The sequence below is a fragment of the Papio anubis genome, chromosome 6 (genome assembly GCF_008728515.1).
Source record: "Papio anubis isolate 15944 chromosome 6, Panubis1.0, whole genome shotgun sequence".
Classification (NCBI taxonomy): domain Eukaryota; kingdom Metazoa; phylum Chordata; class Mammalia; order Primates; family Cercopithecidae; genus Papio; species Papio anubis.
The window spans coordinates 42,030,700-42,051,851 of record NC_044981.1 but is presented as its reverse complement, the minus strand read 5'-3'; the positions used below and the strand labels follow the sequence as shown (position 1 = coordinate 42,051,851).

Below are 21,152 nucleotides of genomic sequence, written 5' to 3'. Positions count from 1 at the left end.
TATCCCGTGGTGCCCCGCGGCTGTTTCTGACGCGACCTGGAGGCCAAGGAGGTGGGGGGCGTAGCTTTTGCAGAGCCCCACCCCACTCTGCTCGGGCCGGCCGGACACGGCAGTGGCAGTAAGGGCGGCGGCGACGGCGACGGCGGCGGCTGCGGCCGCGGGAGGGGCCGGGCGGAGGGCTGGCGGCAGCGGCGGATGGACTCGCGGGTATCGGAGCTGTTCGGCGGCTGCTGCCGGCCCGGAGGGGGCCCGGCCGTGGGCGGAACCCTCAAGGCTAGGGGGGCCGGCAGCACCAGCGGCTGCGGGGGCCCAAAGGGAAAGAAGAAGAACGGAAGGAACAGAGGGGGCAAAGCCAACAATCCCCCGTACCTGCCCCCCGAGGTGAGCACTTGAGAAGTGGTGGGGCGGGAAGAAGCCACTCTTTCCGGCCCAGGACTCCAGGGAGGCGGGACCCAGAGAATTAATCCCCCCTTCCGGTGTCGAGACCCCAGGGAGGAGGGGCATGGGAGGAGAATCCCTCTTTCCGGTCCCGGGACCCCAGAGAGTAAGGGCAGAGACTGGACTCAGGTGACAGGATCTCAGGGAGGAAGAGTGGAGAGGGAGGAAGAGTGGAGAGGGAGGACTCCCCCTTCTGATCTAGATTACCGCAGGAGAGAAGTAGAGAAAGGGGATCCCAGGAAGAGCACCCCAACCAACTGCGTGTGCCGCCATAGGGGAAGAGAGACTGCATCCTGGGACGAGAGGCAGACAGAGTAACCACCACTTCTAAACTTGTTCCACATGGAGAAGGGGAGTACCCGGGAAAAGAGCAGTGTGTTCCTTACCCACAGCCTAAGCCAGTGATTATCAAACTTGGCATGTATCGAATCTCCCGGATTGCTGGCCCCCAACACCCAGCCAATTTTTTTTTTTTTTTTAGACGGAGTCTCACTCTGTTGCCCAGGCTGGAGTGCTGTAGCGCTGTCTCAGCACACTGCAACCGCGGCCTCCTGGGTTCTCAAGCGATTCTCCTGCCTCAGCCTCCCGAGTAGCCGGGATTACAGGTGCCCGCCACGCCCAGATAATTTTTGTATTTTTAGTAGAGATGGGGTTTCACCATGTTGGCCAGGCTGGTCTCAAACTCCTGACCTCAGGTGATCCACCTGCCTCGGCCCCCCAAAGTGCTGGGATTGCAGGCGTGAGCCACCGTGCCCAGCCTAGAATTTATGATTCTTTCTTACTAGTGAGGATGGGCCTGAGAATTTGCATTTCTTACAAGTTCCCCTGTGATGCTAATGCTGCTGGTCCTAGGACCTGACTTTGGGAACCATTGATCTGGGCCCTAGACTCTCATTCTTGCACCACATTTTTTGAAGCCACCCATCCCCAGAAAAATGATTAAAAGGTTTTTGGAAGGTTTTTATTGATGGGGAAAAAAATAATCTCCTTAACACACCTTGAGGTGGAGATTATGAGTGAAGACTTGTTAGGGCCTGGGAGCCAGAGAGCCTTGAAGGGATGGAATGATGACCGGAACGGAAAAGGAAAAATAAAATATCCAGAGAGAGGGATAGAAAAATGCAGACTGGCCAAACGGGCAAATCCCATATCCCTTTGCACCTGGGAGAGGAAGGCTCAGGTAACAGGGTGCTTCTGTGCTGTGCTACCCACTGGAACTAGAAGATACTGTGGGGTGGATTCAGGATTTCACCTCCACTGAGGTTAGGCGGCAGGAGGTGAAGGCCATAGCAAGTCTGTCCACTTCATTACATTTTCTGAGTTTTTCTGTTCCTCTCAGCCCCAACTTTGGAGCTCTGCTCCTCTCTCACCTAGATCTTGGTCATCAGGCTTGTAGTGACCATTGCGGAGCTCACCCTTTGGCTCTGATCCAGAACCTCTTGCAGCCTCTTACTCTAGATGACATCAGCTGAGAGGGGCAGGCAGGGAGGAAGTGGTGTTTCCTAGACCAGTGACAAAGAAAGGTTTTAATAGCCTGGGCACAGAGGAGACATAGACTTCTGGGAAAAGCGGGTTTGAGGCCCTGGAGGTGGGGAGGAAGGAATGATCTTGCATCTAGGAAGAACATGCTGCCAGTGATCAAAGAATGGATTGATTCAGGGTTCTGTGCCTGGCTTAAATGGGTGACTCCTTGTGTCCTTACAGGCTTTCCCTTCATAGAGGCCATGCTGGGGTTGAATAGAGCATCTTGCCTGCCACTGACCTTTAACAGGCACTTGCCTGAGCAAGTGCCAGTGGGGCTTCCTGCTTTCTCAAATTAGCTACCTGGACCCAGTGGGAGTTGAGGGGAAGTAGGGATTGGGTCTAGGACAGTGTATGGTAACTGCTCACTATTTCTTTTCAGGCTGAAGATGGAAACATTGAATATAAAGTGAGTCCTAGGCTGGGGAAAAGCAGGGGCTGGGGTAGGTTGTCTTTGCCAGTGTGGGATAATTTCTTTTTTCTTTCTTTCTATTTTTTGAGATGGAGTTTTGCTCTTGTTGCCCAGGCTGGAGTGCAGTGGTGCAATCTCAGATTCTCCTGCCTCAGCCTCCTGAGTAGCTGGGATTATAGGCATGTGCCACCACGCCCGGCTAATTTTGTATTTTTAGTAGAGATGAGGTTTCTCCATGTTGGTCAGGCTGGTCTCGAACTCTTGACCTCAGGTCATCCGCCAGCATGGGATAATTTCTCTGAGAACCTTCCAACTTCATAGTCTATAGCAGTTTAAGGATATGGTTCAGGTTAAGGGCTCTGTACCTTGTTCTGTTGGAGGGGGATCAGGTATGAGTTTAAGTGGAAAGGGAAAGTCTTGGTCCTTGCAGCAGAACAGGTGGGGACCATGTAGGTTTGGGAGGAACACCTCTGATTTCACCTCATGATACCCCACTTGCCCTAAGTTGAAGCTGGTGAATCCATCCCAGTACCGCTTTGAGCACCTGGTTACACAGATGAAGTGGCGACTCCAGGAGGGACGTGGTGAGGCTGTCTACCAGATTGGGGTAGAGGACAATGGGCTGCTGGTGGGGCTGGCTGAGGAGGAAATGCGAGCTTCACTCAAGACCCTGCACCGGATGGCAGAGAAGTATGCTTTCCCTTCCCCACCAGTTCTCCTTTACTTGACTTGGGAAGACCCATACACACCCAGTTACCTAGGGCCTGAGGGGCAAAGGTGGGACTTTCCTTCTCTTGACAAAGGGCTGAAGTGGGGAGGGTTAGTGTTTTGGTCCCCTCCTCACTGGACCTAGGCTGTTTAGATCCTTGAATTAAGATATGTGTATTTGTTTTAAAGGGAATTGTGAATGAAGAATAAATTGGAGGGTGGTAGGAAGTGCGCTAAGGTATTGGGAGCTCTGTGGGAGGTGCAGGAAGTCTGTAGGTCCAGAGCAAGCCTGGAATAGGAGAAGGACAGGTGAGATATGGCATCTGTGGCGTTGCTGTGACAGGGTTGGGGCAGACATCACCGTTCTTCGAGAGCGAGAAGTGGATTATGATAGCGACATGCCCCGGAAGATCACCGAGGTGCTAGTACGAAAGGTCCCTGACAACCAACAGGTGAGCACACACCCATCCCTGTCCCTCATGTCCACACTGTGGAAGGGCCCTGTGGTGGCAGGCTGACTCCTGGCCTGGGATCCTGGGGGCTTCCAGTTCATCACTTGCTCTCTAGGGAACGTCACTGCCCTTGACCCAGTCTTCAGTGAGAGGGGTGAGGGATTGGAGTCCTTATCTCTGGCAATTCATCCACAGTTCCTAGACCTCCGTGTGGCCGTCCTGGGGAATGTGGACTCAGGGAAGTCGACTCTGCTTGGAGTCCTGACCCAGGGAGAGCTGGACAATGGGCGGGGCCGGGCTCGGCTCAACCTTTTCCGCCACCTGCATGAGATTCAGTCTGGCCGAACCTCCAGCATCAGCTTCGAGATCCTGGGCTTTAACAGCAAGGGAGAGGTGCATGGGATCAGTGGGACCCAATGGGGCCAGACTCTGAGGATGGGATGGTAGTAGTAAAGGACATACGATGGGGGCAGAGTGTGGAGACTTTTTGAAATAGTATAGATGAATGCCCTGAAGGGACTGTGAACAAGCTCTGTCCCTCTTAGGAAATCAATGGGGAATCAACTGAATTAAATAAAAAATGGGGTCAGGATTAAGAGGCAGGGTCACCCAGGGAATGGTTTAGGTCCTGGCAACTCTGAAGGGGTTGGAAGGGCTGGCAGGGGGCACTGAGAGCCCTGGGCCCTGGGCCAGGTGGTGAATTACAGCGACTCACGGACGGCAGAAGAGATCTGTGAGAGCAGCTCCAAGATGATCACCTTCATCGACCTGGCAGGCCACCATAAGTACCTACACACCACCATCTTTGGCCTCACGTCATACTGCCCCGACTGCGCCCTGCTCCTCGTCAGTGCCAACACTGGGATTGGTACGAGGCATTAGGGCAGGGACAGGGCTGAAGGGGGGTGCTGACTCTCCTACCCTGGGCCTCAAATCTTGGAGACAGACCAATGCTTCTCTTCTTCCCTCTCCTCCCTTCTGCATTCTCACTCTTCTCTTCCGCTGCTTGCTGTCCTTCTGAGGCAGCTGGCACCACAAGGGAACATCTGGGGCTGGCCCTGGCCTTGAAAGTGCCCTTCTTCATCGTGGTCAGCAAGATCGACCTGTGTGCCAAGACCACAGTGGAGAGGACAGTACGACAGTTGGAGCGGGTCCTCAAGCAGCCTGGGTGCCACAAGGTCCCCATGCTAGTCACCTCCGAGGATGATGCCGTCACTGCTGCCCAGCAGTTTGCTCAGTCACCCAAGTAAGCCCACCTTACTGTAAAACCCTGATCCACTAGGAAGGCTGCCACAGATCCCGGGGCCCAGGAGCATGATATCCCACTCTTCCAGGGCCAGACCAGTTCTGGCTTAGTTCTGTGGGTGTTTCAGCTTGGGATTGTGGAGGGACATCTTGCTAAAGGGCTTGACCCTCCCTACTAGTCAACCTGGAGCATTGCTGATGCCTGGGACCATGGGGATGAAGTGCTATACCAGGCATTTGCTGTTTCCCTTGGGCTCTGGGATGGGCTTCTTGTGTGACATTGCTCAATTGGCTCACAAGAAGGCCCAGAGTTTCTGAGCCATTTGCAGACAGGAGAGAGGGGTCCCCAGCCAAGAGCAAAGCTCACCTTTCCATGTATGGGGATCTGGCCTCTGCCTCCTGTTTGGAGTGTCTTCATCTGTCCATTCTATGCTTCCCTCTACAGTGTCACCCCCATCTTCACATTGTCTAGTGTGTCTGGAGAGAGTCTGGATCTCCTCAAAGTCTTTCTGAATATTCTGCCGCCACTCACCAACAGCAAAGAGCAGGAGGAACTCATGCAGCAGCTGACGGAATTCCAGGTAGGTGACTGCCCAGCTAATAGACTGGGAAATAGGGAGGGGCTGCTTCAGACCAAACCCAGAGTCTGTTTAGAGATTTTGGACCCACCAGCCCTACTTGGCAGGCCATTGATAGCGTTTTCTTTGGCTTCAGGTAGATGAAATCTACACAGTACCAGAGGTGGGGACTGTTGTTGGAGGGACACTTTCCAGGTGAATTGTCTTGCTTGCTACCCTCCCTACTCAGCCCTCACCCATATATTCAAAGACATTCTGGCCCAAAGGAGGAGACCCTGGAATTGAACAGAACCCATTTAAAGGACATGCTTATTTGCAGATTAGGGTTTCACTATCAGAAGAGCTGGAGAATGGTAGTCTGTTGGCTTTGGAGGGAAGAAACAGTATTGCTGCCTATTGGGAATCTCCAGGCCCCTGAGAGAGAAGTGTGGGTTTTGGGCTCCAGGAAAAAAACTAGAGTGTATTCAACTGATTTCACCTCACATAGGGAAATGAGAGACGTCACTTAAGACTCTTCTTTGCTTTCTTTCTTTCTTTCTTTTTTTTTTTTTTTTTTTGAGACAGTCTCGCTCTGTTGCCCAGGGTGGAGTGCAGTGGCATGATCTCAGCTCACTGCAACTTCTGCCTCCGGGGTTCCAGCAATTCTCCTGCCTCATCCTCTCGAGTAGCTGGGATTACAGGTGCCTGCCACCATGCCCAGCTAATTTTTGTATTTTTAGTAGAGATGGGGTCGTCACGTTGGCCAGGCTGGTCTTGAACTCCTGACCTCAAGTGATCCACCCGTCTCGGCCTCCCAAAGTGCTGGGATTACAGGTGTGAGCCACTGCGCCTGGCCTAAGACTGCAAAGCAGAGAATGAAACTCAAGGGGATAACTTGCTCCTTCAGGGGTTAGGTGTTCAGTGTTAAACCCCCAAGTGCTTCCCTGTCCGCCATCACTGCTGGCCTTTTTTGAAATTAGTTTTCTGATTCTGAACTCTGGCAGTGATTCCCCCCTACATCCAAGTCAGAATTTAGGGTTCTTCTTCCCCACTTGAGGGACTCAACCCTAGAAGGGAAGGAATGCTCTGGGTGATCCTAATAGAGAAGTAGGTATGGGGACCTTGGCTGACACTGTGCCACCTGCCCTCTGGGCTGCAGTGGGATTTGCCGTGAGGGGGACCAGCTGGTGGTGGGCCCCACGGATGATGGCTGCTTCCTGGAACTGAGAGTATGCAGCATCCAGCGCAACCGCTCTGCCTGTCGTGTGCTGCGAGCTGGTCAGGCTGCTACATTGGCGCTTGGGGACTTTGACCGTGCCCTGCTTCGCAAGGTGAGGTGGGTGCATGGGTTGGGGAGGGAACACTAAGAGAAGTGCCTAGGAGACTGGCTACTGAATGAGCACCTACCTAAGGGGCTTCAGAGAAACTCAGAGAAAACACACTCTCTGACCCAAGAAGCTTCTGGTCTAGCTACAGAGACTATAAAAACAGCTTAGCATACTCATGAAGTGCAGATCACTAAATATGAATCACTATGTTACACTATTTTTAGTGCACACTATTTTTAGCGTCCAGGACCCTAAAAATGCAAAGCGTTAGATGGGGTAGAGGACGTAGGAGGTGGGTAAAGACTCATTCCCTCTGAGAGTTTTGATTATTGTCTTTTGAAGTCGAGGTGTTTAGAGTTGTGTAGAGGAAGAGGAAATTCAGGAGCTATAAAGGGTGTGGGATGGCTGGGTAGGGAGAGTCTGATGTTAGAGCTGCCCTTCCTGGGCCTGGGGTTTGTTCCTCCCCAGGGCATGGTGATGGTGAGCCCGGAGATGAATCCTACCATCTGCTCGGTGTTTGAGGCAGAGATAGTCTTACTGTTCCATGCCACCACCTTCCGACGAGGATTCCAGGTGACAGTACACGTGGGCAATGTACGTCAGACGGCAGTGGTGGAAAAGATCCACGCCAAGGTGAGAGGGACCTGGCCTTCCATTTCTCCAGAGGTCAGAAAAGAGGGAGGCCTGCCCCAGACTGGCAGAGAACTCCTTGATCCCACAATGGGAATAAAACCCCACTTAGGGTGGGTAGCGGCCTGATAGGCCTCTGGAGGGTGGAGAGCCACAGCTGGCATAGAATGGGACAGAAGGCACTGGCCAGGGGAGTGACCACTTATCTGCTGCAGGACAAACTGCGGACAGGCGAGAAGGCAGTGGTACGTTTCCGCTTCCTGAAGCACCCAGAGTACCTGAAGGTGGGCGCCAAACTGCTGTTCCGGGAGGGTGTCACCAAGGGCATCGGCCATGTCACTGATGTACAAGCCATTACTGCAGGAGAAGCCCAGGCCAACATGGGCTTTTGAATCCTTCAGGCAGGGACAGTTCTATTGCTGTCCCTACAATATATAAGGTGACTTCCGGCCATGCTGCCCCGCCATTGGCGGCTCTGTGTGTTAATAGGCTAGGGAGAGAGGGGTGCTGCCACTTGCTCCCTGCCAACTTTCTGGAGAGGTGCCAAACTTGGTGTGGCCAGGAAAGGGCAGTCCTGAGGGAGAAGACAGGATTCAGGGCAGTGCTCAGAAGCTGTGTGCTCACCTGGTTGGCTCATCAAACCTGGCAACCCTGTGGCCTGTCTGCTGGAGCTGACTACATCCACTCATCAATTCCTCGGCCCCACTACTAAGACTGGGCATGTTTTGCTGGTGTGGTCTCTGCACTTCAGGAATTGTCACAACGGGGTGGCCCTCAAAAGCACTCCTTTTTCTATACCTCTTCTCAAGGCCATGTAAGTTGCCCATCTCTACCTGGCTGTGGACAAAAGGTTATCTGCTCTTGGCCATCTGGTGGTGGCGGCTCAGAGTCTGAAGAAATGGCACAGGGACAGTGAATGGTAGTGTTCCCACCCTGTGCTGAGGCCTGAGGCCTCTTCCTCAGCTTTATCTCCCTTTCACTCAAGGGGCCATTTCCCCAGTCCCTATCTCCCTCACCCTCTCCCGGCTCATAGGCCCCACAGGTGCTATTTGTTGTGCTGGCCCAGGCGTGGGGCTACCAAGCAAAGGCTTGGCATATACCAAAGGCCAGCTGCATGCCCATCAGTCTGGTCCTTTTCCTCTGTGGTCATGTTGGCTTTCATGCTGGATCAAATGTTTTACTTTCCCAGACTGGTGGCATCTGAGTTCCCCATCCTACCACTCTCACCCCACCTTCCTGCCCCACCTAAACCCTCTTGTTTTAGTAATCTGTAGTGACTGTTCCCTTCCCTCTGTTGCAGGGAACCAGGAGGAAAGGGAAAGATGTTGCCATATTTCCTACTCTTTAGGCATGGACTCTCCTTTCCCTTTGTTAGTGTCCTGGGTTCCCATGGACTCAGGGATTTGTTGGCTGAGGTTTCTCTGCGCATATATATATATATACATATGTATATATATTTAAATACACATATATATTGTACAGAATAAAAATGTTTTATTGAATACAGTGTGCTTATGCGTTAGCTACAGGCTCAGCTTCCTTCCAAGGCTAGATACCTCTCCAGGATTAGAGACAAGTGAAACCCCAACATTGCTGAGCCCTGAATGTGGAAAGAACCCAGCTGGTATCTCATTCACCATTCTTTTTCTCTCCTTCACATAGGTTCAGAGTTCCAGTATTGTAACCAAGTATTGTGGCCTGTTTTCTGTAGTTCAAGTGAGCAGAGTATTGAGGCCTTTCACGTGAAATAGATAGCTACCGTGTATTTGAAGAGTTGGCCACTTGATGATGGTCAGAATAGTAAGGAGCCCATTTCTGTGCCCTGTCAGAGATACAGTGCCAGCTACTTAGAGTAGAATTTAGAGACAAAAGGTAATCTGGTCCTATACTTTCCAAGTTTATGTAGCCTAAATTACTCTTGGAACAATGAGGGCCACTTGACCAAACCTTAGTCCCTGTTCCTGTTTCCATGTTCAGACTACTTGATTTTGACATTTTATGGGTAAAGAGGGGCCAAAGTCAACTGTAAATAGAAACTGCATTTTGAGGAGACCCTGGAAAAGAAGTATGTGACCCAAAGTCCTATGTGGCATTCTGCCTCTAGAGTATTAAAGTGATAGCTTCCCTACCACTCAGGCTCAGTTTTACAAAATATAACTGGTTTAACTTGCTACTAAGAAGCCTGTAGTTGAACAACTTCCTCCTGTATTAGGGGCTAAGCTGTTTACTTCCTCTGTATAGCTGCTGATAGAGATGAAAGCTTTGTCTACAGTTTACTTATCTTTTGCCTGTATTATAAAGGAAATTTTAGAAAATCATATTTCAATACTTTAAGACACCTCCAGAAACCAGTGAGCCTCTCTGCAACATTAATGAAACATTTAGGGGGATAAAAAGTATATAAAGCAGACTCCCAAGGAGTTTATACATGTTTATGGTCCCAATTGTGGTAATCAGATCTAAAATTCTTCACTATATACATTCATCCAATGAATATCAGCGCCTATTATGGGCAAAGCACTATGAAGAATCCTTGCCTTTAAGAAGGTACATATCTAGTTAGGGGGAAAAAGGCCATGTATACAGTGAATGTAGTCTTTTTTTTTTTTTTTTTTTTTTTTGAGACAGGGTCTCAGATGGTCACCCAGGCTGGAGTGCAGTGGCACAATCATGGCTTATTGCAGCCTCGAACTCCCAGATAGGTGATCCTCCCATCTCAGCCTCCTGAGTAGCTAGGACTACAGGCATAAACCACCGTCTTTGTATTTTTTGTAAAGACTTGTTTTGCCATGTTACTTTGGCCAGTCTTGAACTCCAGGGTTCCAGTAGTCCACCCACCTCAGCCTCCCAAAGTGTTAGGATTACAGGCGTGAGCTGCCGTGACTGGCTAAATATTGTCTTTTATTAGATATTCAAGTATCATAAAAGCAGAAAATATTTTTGAAGAAAAAAATTCCTGGTAGATCCAGTGGTTTTCAAATCTTCATCTCTTCAAACTAAATATAGAACCCCACCTCCCAATTTATAAATAAGATAAAAAGAAGTTGAGGCCGGCCCGGTAGCTCACACCTATAATCCCAGCACTTTGGGAGGCCAAGGCAGGTGGATCACTTAAGATCAAGAGTTCAAAACCAGCCTGGCCAACATGGCGAAACCCCATCTCTACTAAAAATACAAAAATTGGCCAGGTGTAATGATGCATGCCTGTAATCCCAGCTACTCAGGAGGCTGATGCAGGAGAATCGCTTGAACCTGGGAGGCAGAGGTTGCAGTGAGCTGAGATTATGCCATTGCATTCCAGCCTGGGCGACAAGAGGGAAACTCCATCACATAAAAAAAGTAGAAGTGGCCGGGCGCGGTGGCTCAAGCCTGTAATCCCAGCACTTTGGGAGGCCGAGGCGGGCGGATCATGAGGTCAGGAGATCGAGACCATCCTGGCTAACACGGTGAAACCCCGTCTCTACTAAAAAATACAAAAAACTAGCTGGGCGAGGTGGCGGGCGCCTGTAGTCCCAGCTACTCGGGAGGCTGAGGCAGGAGAATGGTGTAAACCCGGGAGGCGGAGCTTGCAGTGAGCTGAGATCCGGCCACTGCACTCCAGCCTGGGCGACAGAGCAAGACTCCGTGTCAAAAAAAAAAAAAAAAAGAAGTTTGGGTATATGTATGGGAGGGATGTGTACACCATTCTCTGGGCCCACTTCACCCAGCACCACCTACTTCAGTTCTTCTTCAGTTGAGTTCCCTGTGTAATTCAAGTTTCCACTATCATAACGGAAAAGCCAAAAGAGCTGACTTTTCACACACAAGAAAGGAGAATAAGACAGTACTATAGGCCGGTCATGGTGGCTCATGCCTGTAATCCCAGCACTTTGGGAGGCAGAGGTGGGTGGATCATGAGGTTGAGATCGAAACTAGCTTGACCAACATGGTGAAACCCTGTCTCTACTAAAAATACAAAAATTAGCTGGGCTTGATGGTGCTTGCCTGGAGTCCCAGCTATTCAGGAAGCTGAGACAGGAGAATCTCTTGAACCCGGGAGGCAGAGGTTGCAGTGAGCCGAGATTGCACTACTGCACTCCAGCCTGGTGACAGAGCGAGACTCCATCTCAAAAAAAAAAAAACAGTAGTATAAACATGGACAAGCACAAAAAGCTACGTAACTAATTTTAAACCCTAAACTAAATATTTATACTCCAGTGGGAAAGATGAACAAGCCAGTAACCTTAATGGCTGAAGCACTTAACTCTTAAATTTGTACTTAAGGGCTTAAGAAAATGTCCTCTACACACCTGGTCATTAGTATCTTTTTGATCAGCATTTCTCAAACTTTAAGATACACATTGGGAAATTTTTTTTGTTTTTTTTGAGACAGAGTCTTGCTCTGTTGACAGGCTGGAGTGCAGCGGCACAATCTCGGTTCACTGCAAGCTCCACCTCCCAGGTTCAAGCAATTCTCCTGCCTCAGCCTCCAGAGTAGCTGGGATTACAGGTGCACACCAGCACGCCCAGTTGTATTTTTAGTAGAGACGGGGTTTCACCATGTTGGCCAGGATGGTCTTAATCTCTTGACCTCGTGATCTGCCCGCTTGAGCCTCCCAAAATGCTGGGATTACAGGAATGAGCCACCAAGCCTGCCTCACTCTGGGAAATCTTGTTAATAGATTAAGTGGGAGTAGTGGTGAGGCTGAGACTGTTTCTAGCAAGTTCCCTGGTGATACTGAGGCTGCTGTTCCTCAAATCATACTTGGGAGTAGCAATGTTCTAGAGATGATCTAGAGTTTTGTTTTTTTTTTTTTTTTTTTGAGACAGTTACTCTCACCCAGGCTGGAATGCAGTGGCAATCTTGGCTCACTGCAACCTCTGCCTCCCAGGTTCAAGTGATTCTCCTGCCTCAGCTTCCCGAGTAGCTGGGATTACAGGCACCTGCCACCACACCCGGCTAATTTTTGTATTTTTAGTAGATACGGGTCTCGCCATGTTGGCCAGGCTGGTCTTGAACTCCTGACTTCACGTGGTCCACCTGCCTTGGTCTCCCAAAGTGCTGGGATAACAGGCATAAACCACCGTGCCCAGCAAGATTTGATTATGACTTATCTAAACAGAGTTCCTGAAATGGTCAAGTAGCAATCTAATTCTACATTAGAACAAAATGCAAGAGATAGGCCAATGGTTAGAACTGAGGGTATAATAGGGTTTACCTGTATGAAATTCACTGTTTACTAAGTCGCTTTTGTGTAGAGAGAGACCTGCCCTAGTTACCGTATCACTTTTAGGGTTTCAAGGCTTCACCTCACATTCTCCAGCTGAAAACATGTAAATCTGGTCAATGTACTATCTGAACTGCCCATCACAGAGCTACAAAGTTTTTCTTTTGTTTTTTTGAGACAGTCGTTCACTCTGTCACCCTGGCTGGAGTGCAGTGGCGTGATCTCAACTCACTGCAACCTCCACCTTCCAGGTTCAAACGATTCTCCTGCCTCAGTCTCCCGAGTAGCTGGGATTACAGGCGCCTGCCATGACCAGCTAATTTTTTTTTAGTAGAGACGGGGTTTCGCCACCTTGCCTAGGCTGGTCTCGAACTCCTGAGCTCCTGCAATCCACCCGCCTCAGCCTCCCTAAATGCTGGGATTATAGGCATGAGGAACCACACCCAGCCTAGAGAGCTTTTCTTAAAATCCCTTTTTTTTTCGGGGGCCCGGATCTGTGGCTAACATTTGTAATCCCAGCAACTTTGGGAGGCCAAGGCAGGCGGATCATGAGGTCAAGCAATCAAGACCATCCTGGCTAACATGGTGAAACCTCATCTCTATTAAAAATACAAAAATTAGCTGAGCATGGTAGCATGCACCTATAGTCCCAGCTACTTGGGAGGCTGAGGCAGGAAAATTGCTTGAACCCAGGAGGCGGAGGTTGCGGTGAGCTGAGATCGCACCACTGCATTCCAGCCTGACGACAGAGGGAGACTCCGTCTCAAAAAAAAAAAAAAAAAAAAATCCCTTTTTAACTATGCAAGTCTCATTACATTTATAACCCTTTTTAAAACTTGGTCCCTTTTCTGTGGCAACTTTATGTTTGTTCTTGTTTTTTTTTTTTTTTTTTGAGACAGAGTCTCGCTCTGTCGCCCAGGCTGGAGTGCAGTGGCGCGATCTCGGCTCACTGCAAGCTCCGCCTCCCGGGTTCACGCCATTCTCCTGCCTCAGCCTCCCGAGTAGCTGGGACTACAGGCGCCCACAACCGCGCCCGGCTAATTTTTTGTATTTTTAGTAGAGACGGGGTTTCACCGTGGTCTCGATCTCCTGACCTTGTGATCCGCCCGCCTCGGCCTCCCAAAGTGCTGGGATTACAGGCGTGAGCCACCGCGCCCGGCCTGTTCTTGTTTTTGTTTGAGGCGGAGTCTCACTCTGTTGCCCAGGCTGGAGTGTGGTCGGTGGCGCAATCTCAGTTCACTCCAACCTCCGCCTCCCAGGTTCAAGCGATTGTCCTGCCTCAGCCTCCTGAGTAGCTGGGATTACAGGTGTGCACCACCATGCCCGGCTAATTTTTTTTGCAATTTTAGTAGAGATGGGGTTTTACCATGTTGGTCAGGCTGGTCTCAAACTCCTGATCTTGTGATCTCCCTGCCTCAGGCTCCCAAAGTGCTGGCATTACAGGCATGAGCCTGTATTTTTTATTTTTTATTTTTTGAGATGAAGTCTTGCGCTGTTGCCCAGGTTGGAGCGCAGTAGCATGATCTCAGCTCACTGCAACCTCTGCCTCCAGGGTTAAAGCAATTCTCCTGCCTCAGCCTCTGAGTAGCTGGAATTACAGGTGCCCAGAACATGCCTGGCTAATTTTTCTATTTTTAGTAGAGACAGAGTTTTGCCATGTTGGCCAGGCTGGTCTTGAACTCCTGACCTCAGGTGATCCATCTGCCTTGGCCACACAAAGTGTTGGGATTACAGGCATGAGCCATTGTACCTGGCCAAGTTATATAATTTGAATACATTGTTATTAATCTGCCATAATCTGTAAGGTATTATCTCCATTTTACAGATGAGAAAGTGAAGAAAATGACTTGTTCAAGGCCCTCATTGTAATAAGCAGAGCTAAGTTTGCAACCAGGTCTCTTAGACTCCAAGGCCCACACTTTACTATATGACACTGCCTCCCTAAATGCTAAAGATTAAAAACTCAATGGTAGGATGAATTTTTACATCTCTATCAGCAGTGGGATTAGAATCCACGCCTGTGAAGAGATGGGACTGTAACTCGCCACCTAAATGGATTATTTTTTGTATTAAAAATTTCATAATTCCCCTTCTCAGGGAAATCTGTAAAGATAAAATATTAAAGATCTGTAGAGATAAAAAATATTAAATCCTAAAAGCAAGCCTGAGGGCAGCACTAATGTGTTAATGGCTTAAAAAATGATTCCAATGTTTGCATGCCCTCAGGCCTGGGGCGTTTATTAGTGCAGGCCAAAGGGCTCTTGGGATTTCTTTTGCCTTGATGAGATACGGCAGAAACAACCTGGGGGTTTGAAGAGTGGGGCTGCAAGAAGGATTTCTGCAACTCCAATGCAAAATGATAGTCCATGTGTTCAGGCATATCCCATACTGGTACCAGGGAGCCACACTTCTCACAGGGCACTTGGTCCTCAGCAGCTAGAATACTTGGAGTTGGGGTTGCTTTCTGAGTCACCTCCAGCGCAGATTTGGAAGCTGAAGAAGCATGCATGCTTTGGCTGTTGTGTGCCAAATCCATCTCTGCAGGAGTTGCTTTAGAGGATTCTAGCTTCAATACCCCTTCACAAACAGGGACATAGCCTGGATACTCTGTTGGTAAAGAGTTTGGTAATGCTATACAGTTGGACCATGGATTTTGTGGGGGGAAAGAAACTGAAGAATTACTAAGCTGTTTCTGCTTTAGAAGCAAACTTTTCTGCTTAAAGAAGGGCTCAGTTCCTGTAGTTTGACTGGTTTGAAAAGGTAATGAGGGCTTGGACGGCGAATTGATAGTGGGAGCCTGAGTGGGAGCAGTAAGAGATGAAAGTGAAGCTTCTTTAACTTTCTGCCTTTCTGCAGCTTTTTGGAAGAATGATTCCAGAGACGTGGTTGCTTTCTTAGTGGCTGTCACCACTGGGCCACTTCCCTCGGTCTTAGCTTCTAAGCTGGTAACTGGCACCTTTAGCAGAGAACTTGGGTCACTGCTCAAGAAGCTGGTGATGTCTGTGCAAGATGAAGGGGCAGAGGCAGAAAATTTTGTAGCACAGAGGAAAAGCATTGTGAGAGGAGGAGACCTATACAGAAAGTAAAGAAATAAGATGATTAGCAATTTAGAATATTAAAATAGTGACCTATTGCTAAGTCCATGAATTGTATCTCTTTTACTTCACCATAGGACAGATTTAATCCATAGATGACTAGGATTCTGGTTCTGCCACAGAAATTGTTCTTAACTGCAGTGGTTCTCAAACGTTAATGTGTATCAGAGATTAACAGACCTGGGATGACAGAGAATTTAATTTCCTAGGTGATGCTGATGTTATGTCTCAAGAACCACTCATTTAGTAACCACTCACCTCCCGACAGCCAGAAATTATTGTTTTTTATAAGGTACCGCTGGAAAGCTGCTGTAATTCAGGATTGGGGCAAGAAATTTTATTCAGGATAACAAAAAGCTTTAGAATATTTAGACTAGAAAGACTTGAAAAAATCCTCTTAGCCATTATGCCGTTTTTAAACAGGGCACTACCTAACCCTGACTGACTTACCACTCTGGAATTTCTAGAGAATGAAATTCCACAACTGCTTTTCGTTACTAGTCCCAATTTCAGAAACATTTTAAGAAATCTTGTCATAGCTGGGCGTGGTGGCTCACGCCTGTAATTCCAGCACTTTGGGAGGCCAAGGCGGGTAGGTCATGAGGTCAGGAGTACGAGACCAGCCTGGCCAACATGGTGAAACTCCATCTCTACTAAAATACAAAAATTAGCTGGGTGTGGTGGCACGCGCCTGTAATCCCAGCTACTTGGGAGGCTGGGGCAGAAGAATTGCTTGAACCTAGGAGGCGGAGGTTGCAGTGAGCGAAGATCACGCCACTGCACTCCAGCCTAGGCGACAGAGCCAGACTCCCTCTCAAAAAAAAAAAAACAACAAATTTTTGTCATAAAGTTCCTTATTGTGTCTAATCACTCAAATTTTCACATGAGCTGAATTTCAGAAGATGAAACATGCTTTTATGTACAGATTAGTCCTTCAATGAGGTAAAAGGTAAATGTCATTTTAAAGTTACTAAAGTATCGGCTGGGCGCAGTGGCTTACGCCTGTAATCCCGGCACTTTGGGAGTCTGAGGTGGGTGGATCACCTGAGGTCAGGAGTTTGAGACCAGCCTGGCCAACATGGAGAAACCCTGTCTCTACTAAAAGTACAAAACTTAGCTAGGTGTGGTGGCGGGCATCTGTAATCCCAGCTACTCAGAAGACTGAGGCAGGATAATTGTTTGAACCCAGGAGGCAGAGATTGCAGTGAGCCGAGATCGCACCACTGCACTCCAGCCTGGGTGACAAGGGCGAGAGTCTGTCTCAAAAAAAAAAAAAAAGTATCCCACTATCCTCAGGTGTCATGCTTTGGGACAGTCTTATAATCAGATAATTTTTATGCTTCCCTGTGCATCACGGAGTTTCACACGGTTGGTGAGTAGTATTCGTGGTAGTTTGTCAATTTATAACTTTTCAGATAAGGTTTCTTTTTTTTTTTTTTTTTTTTTTTTTGAGACGGAGTCCCGCTCTGTCACCCAGGCTGGAGTGCAGTGGCCGGATCTCAGCTCACTGCAAGCTCCGCCTCCCGGGTTCACGCCATTCTCCTGCCTCAGCCTCCCGAGTAGCTGGGACTATAGGCGCCCGCCACCTCGCCCGGCTAGTTTTTTGTATTTTTTAGTAGAGACGGGGTTTCACCATGTTAGCCAGGATGGTCTCGATCTCCTGACTTCGTGATCCGCCCGTCTCGGCCTCCCAAAGTGCTGGGATTACAGGCGTGAGCCACCGCGCCCGGCCTCAGATAAGGTTTCATGTGTACATTAGTACCATGGTTGTTATTTGGTTTTGTAAAACTTCAGTATTTGAAAATAAATATATCAGGAAGTATTAAGTAAATTATGCTAAGAACAAAGACTTTATGTATTTATTTATTTTTGTTGTTGTTGTTGGAGATGGAGTTTCGCTCTTGTTGCCCAGGCTGGAGTGCAATGGCATGATCTGGGCTCACTGCAACCTCCACCTCCCGGGTTCAAGCAATTCTTCTGCCTCAGCCTCCCAAGTAGCTGGGATTACAGGCACCCGCCACCATGCCTGGCTAATTTTTGTATTTTTAGTAGAGACAGGGTTTCACCATGTTGGCCGGGCTGGTCCTGAACTCCTGACCTCAGGTGATCTGCCTGCCTCGGCCTCTGAAAGTGCTGGGATTACAGGCGTGAGCCACTGTGCCTGGCCCTATGAACAAAGACTAAGAGACTCCACCATATTATAGGTCTGTACATATAATTGTACTGCCAATATATTTAGGTAAGTAATAACTTAAGTGATTAAACTTTGATTTTATTTTGTATAATCTCCAATATACATCTGTGAGCAACCGACTTATCTTTCTCTCATAATTATATTTCTATTGTGAATTTGGAATACTTTAAAAAAAGTAAGGGCTTTATTAAATATGTAATTAAAGGATTCCAATCCTGAAAATCATTAATATCTGGACAGAAAATGAAGATGCTCCAAAAAGAGGCTTATATTTCATGACCAACAGAAGTGAAGTTTACTAATGAATATGACATTCGGTATAATAGCAGTGGAGCTTCTAACTGAGTTGGGATGTCAGATAGAGATTATCAGTGAACACAGGTCACCTTTATAATCAAGAAAGATGCTTTTAAGATAGAACAATCAAGTAGTTTGAAGTTCCCAAATGTATCCTTGAAATTTGAGCCCTGTTCTCCAAGTGCAACTGATCATTTCCCTGACCAAGCCAATACAGGGTAAGGGTCTAACCTTCTCCTGGGAACTGGAATGTATCAGCTGTAGGCAAAGGATCTGTGCTGAGCTATCTTGTTTCTGAGGTTGGTACTGTATTTTCTCCCAGAGTAACAGGTACTGGTAGTCTGAGTCAGAGTCTATCCCAGATGGAAGAGTTCAGATGCCTACTACTTTTAAAGCAAAGACAGGGCATAAGTCTCTTCGGAGAAGATGAGCTAGAAAAGTACTCACCATTCTGTCTGGATTCCAGAAGTATTACAGTTCTTGATGACAGTAAATGCATCATGGCTCATCTTGTGAGCATCATAGCGGGTAAGGGCACAGCAGCGGCGCAGGCTGCTGAGGCGTTTGTCTCCTTGTACACGAATGCTCACAGCCAGCTGGGTGGCTACCCTGTCATTCTGTGGGTGGGAAGGGATGGAGACCAGAAATAAAGTTATGAGGAGTATCTGAATTCTAGGTACTGAACTGCAGGAGAGGAAATTAAAAGAACCAGGGTGACAATGGTTTGGAAACAGTAGTTTCAAAGTCAAGAATAAAGGTAAACTGAGTTCTGCAAAGAGTAAAGATAAAATATAAAAAAGAGAAAGAGGCCAGGCATGGTGGCTCCTGCCTGTAATCCCAGCACCTTGGGAGGCTGAGGCGGGTGGATCACCTGAAGTCAGGAGTTCGAGTCTAGCCTGGCCAACATGGCGAAACCCCATCTCTACTGAAAAATACAAAAAACTAGCCAGTCGTGGTGGCAGGCGCCTGTAATCCCAGCTACTCGGGAGGCTGAGACAGGAGAATTGCTTGAACCTGGGAGGCTGAGGTTGCAGTGAGCCAAGATGGCGCCATTGCACTCCAGCCTGGACGACAGAGCAAGACTCAAAAAAAAAAAAAAAAAAAAAAAAAGAATCTATATGTAACAGAATGCATTTTCTGAATAGAAATCTGATTATATGGTTCCACAAAAAAATGTTTATGCTATTTCTGGGTGTAAAAAGTAACTGAAGAAGACATAATTTGGATTATGGAACATCGGAGTATCTGGGATATTTTGACAGATGATGGGAACAGGACAGAACAAATGAAAATGGGACTCACCTGAATGTTTTTCATGGTGTCTAAGCAGGACAATTATAACAAATATAAACAATACTAGATACTGTTTTGTGACTGAAGGAAGGTTTCAGGTAAGTAATTGAAAGCAAAGTCGAACTAGCCTTCAAGTCGTATCTTTTTTCCTGCCCTGGGGCTCTTATGGTAAACAGACATTCACCACTAATTCCAGAAGTTTCTACCAATACCTTTTTACAGCTTATCTGAGAAGATACCATGTAGTGAGCCTGCCTTGGGAGAGCAAGATCATGACTCACTTTTCAATGAAGTCTGAAGCATCTGAATACTGTAATCTCAGCAAACTGAGACATAATGGTCAAGAGGCAGAAATACAAGGTGAAAATTCTACATAAGGGACCCCTATCAAAAGATGCTAGTGAGAAGAAGTACTCCTAAGGAAAACAAGCTAAGAGCAGGAACTACTTTTTGGATAAAAAATACATCTGTACAGATTTATATATCTTGAGGGAATACAAATTGGCAATTACAAAGGAGTCCTTGTTGACTAAAATTATTCAACTATAACTGCATGCCTAGACAGTGCCTAGAGATACAGGAGAGAACAAAATAAAGTCCAGGTCCTCATGGATCCTATGTTGTAGTAGGAACTATAGATAATAAAAAATGGACATGTAACAAATGACCACAGAGATGAGTGCTATGAAGAAAAACAGAATAAAGCAGAGAGTGATGGAGGCTGCTGCTGTGACAAGGTAACTAGGGAGGACCTCCTGGAGAAGGTAAAACATGAGCAGAGATTTGAATAAAGCAAGGAAGCAAGTATTAAGAATATATGAACAGTCTCCAGGGCAAAGAAACGGGAAGTGCTGAAGTAAGAGCTTAGTGTGTTAGATAAAGGGAAGGAGGCCAATGAAGTGGAGACTAGAATAAGTGAGGGGAAGATAAAAGATGGGGTCAGAGAAGTAGCAAGAAATTAGATTATATTTGGCTTTATAGAATTACTTTTAAAAATTCCTTAATATGCCTTAAGTGTGAAGGGAAACCACTGGAATGTTTTAAACAGTGAAGTGATAGGATGTGCTATGTCCTGAATTATTTTTGGCATAAAGTCCTTTGAAGCTTAAAGACAGATTTTCAGGGATCCCCTCTGGATACAAAGTGGGAAGAAAAGGCTAGGCACAGTGGCTCATGCCTGTACTCTCAGCACTGTAGGAGGCTAAGGCAGGAGGATTACTTGAGCCCAGGAGGTTGAGGCTACAAGGCTGCAGTGAGCTAAGGTTGTGTTACTGTGCCCCAGCATGGATGACAGCCAAGACCCTGTCTCTTAGGGAAAAAAAGTGGAAAGAAAGGCCCCAGGGGCTTATAGAGAGATGAGAAACAAGTGCCACCTAGTGGGCAAAAGCTGAACAGGGCGATAATGCAACTAGATCAAATCCCTCTTTATGATGCCTACCAAAGGAACAAACATTTACCACCAATTCCAGCTAAAAAGCAAACAAGCAGTTTTGGACTATTCTTGACATGTACAGTTGACTTGTAGAACTCCAAGACATTTCAAAAGAAGAGTATGCATCAAACAATACCATTAGGAAAGTGAGAAGAAAACCCATAGAATGGGAGAAAATATTTGCAAATCACATATCTGACAAGGGACATGTTAAAACTCAATAATAAAGAGACAACTCAATTTAAAAGAGGGAAGAGGATTTTTTTTTTTTCTTTTCCTTTTCTTTTCTTTTTTTTTGAGACAGAGCTTTGCTCTTGTCGCCCAGGCTGTAGTGCAATGGCGC

The 21,152-nt window shown here is 47.6% G+C and overlaps 2 protein-coding genes across 9 annotated transcripts in view; one reads left to right on the top strand and one right to left on the bottom strand.

Moving 5' to 3' along the window:
• The first annotated feature begins 81 nt into the window (after positions 1-81).
• Positions 82-20,691, top strand: GTPBP2 (GTP binding protein 2). 5 transcript variants are annotated; one of them, XM_009205244.3, is made up of 12 exons: positions 82-381; positions 2,342-2,368; positions 2,877-3,061; positions 3,423-3,531; positions 3,727-3,924; positions 4,225-4,399; positions 4,558-4,777; positions 5,222-5,357; positions 5,491-5,549; positions 6,493-6,664; positions 7,130-7,294; positions 19,600-20,691. In XM_009205244.3, exons 1-12 carry the CDS (start codon positions 196-198, stop codon positions 19,606-19,608), a joined length of 1,641 nt encoding a protein of 546 aa, XP_009203508.1. In that variant the 5' UTR covers positions 82-195; the 3' UTR covers positions 19,609-20,691. The 5 variants fall into 5 exon arrangements, with proteins under 5 accessions (XP_009203508.1, XP_003897696.1, XP_009203510.1 ...); XM_003897647.3 differs by lacking the exon at positions 19,600-20,691 and adding an exon at positions 7,507-8,806; XM_009205246.2 differs by lacking the exons at positions 3,727-3,924; positions 19,600-20,691 and adding an exon at positions 7,507-8,797.
• POLH (DNA polymerase eta) overlaps positions 1,116-21,152 on the bottom strand; it is a 49,635-nt gene continuing 29,598 nt past the window's right edge. For 3 of the 4 annotated variants that reach the window (XM_003897648.4, XM_009205248.3, XM_031667096.1), the window contains 2 exons: positions 18,532-18,701; positions 14,394-15,569 (listed from right to left, as the gene is read on the bottom strand). In XM_003897648.4, the coding sequence (XP_003897697.1) occupies positions 14,675-15,569; positions 18,532-18,701 (1,065 nt within the window). In that variant the 3' untranslated portion in view covers positions 14,394-14,674. Of the gene's footprint in view, positions 1,941-14,393; positions 15,570-18,531; positions 18,702-21,152 lie in introns of those variants that run through there. The other variant, XM_021937322.2, reaches the window with a different exon arrangement.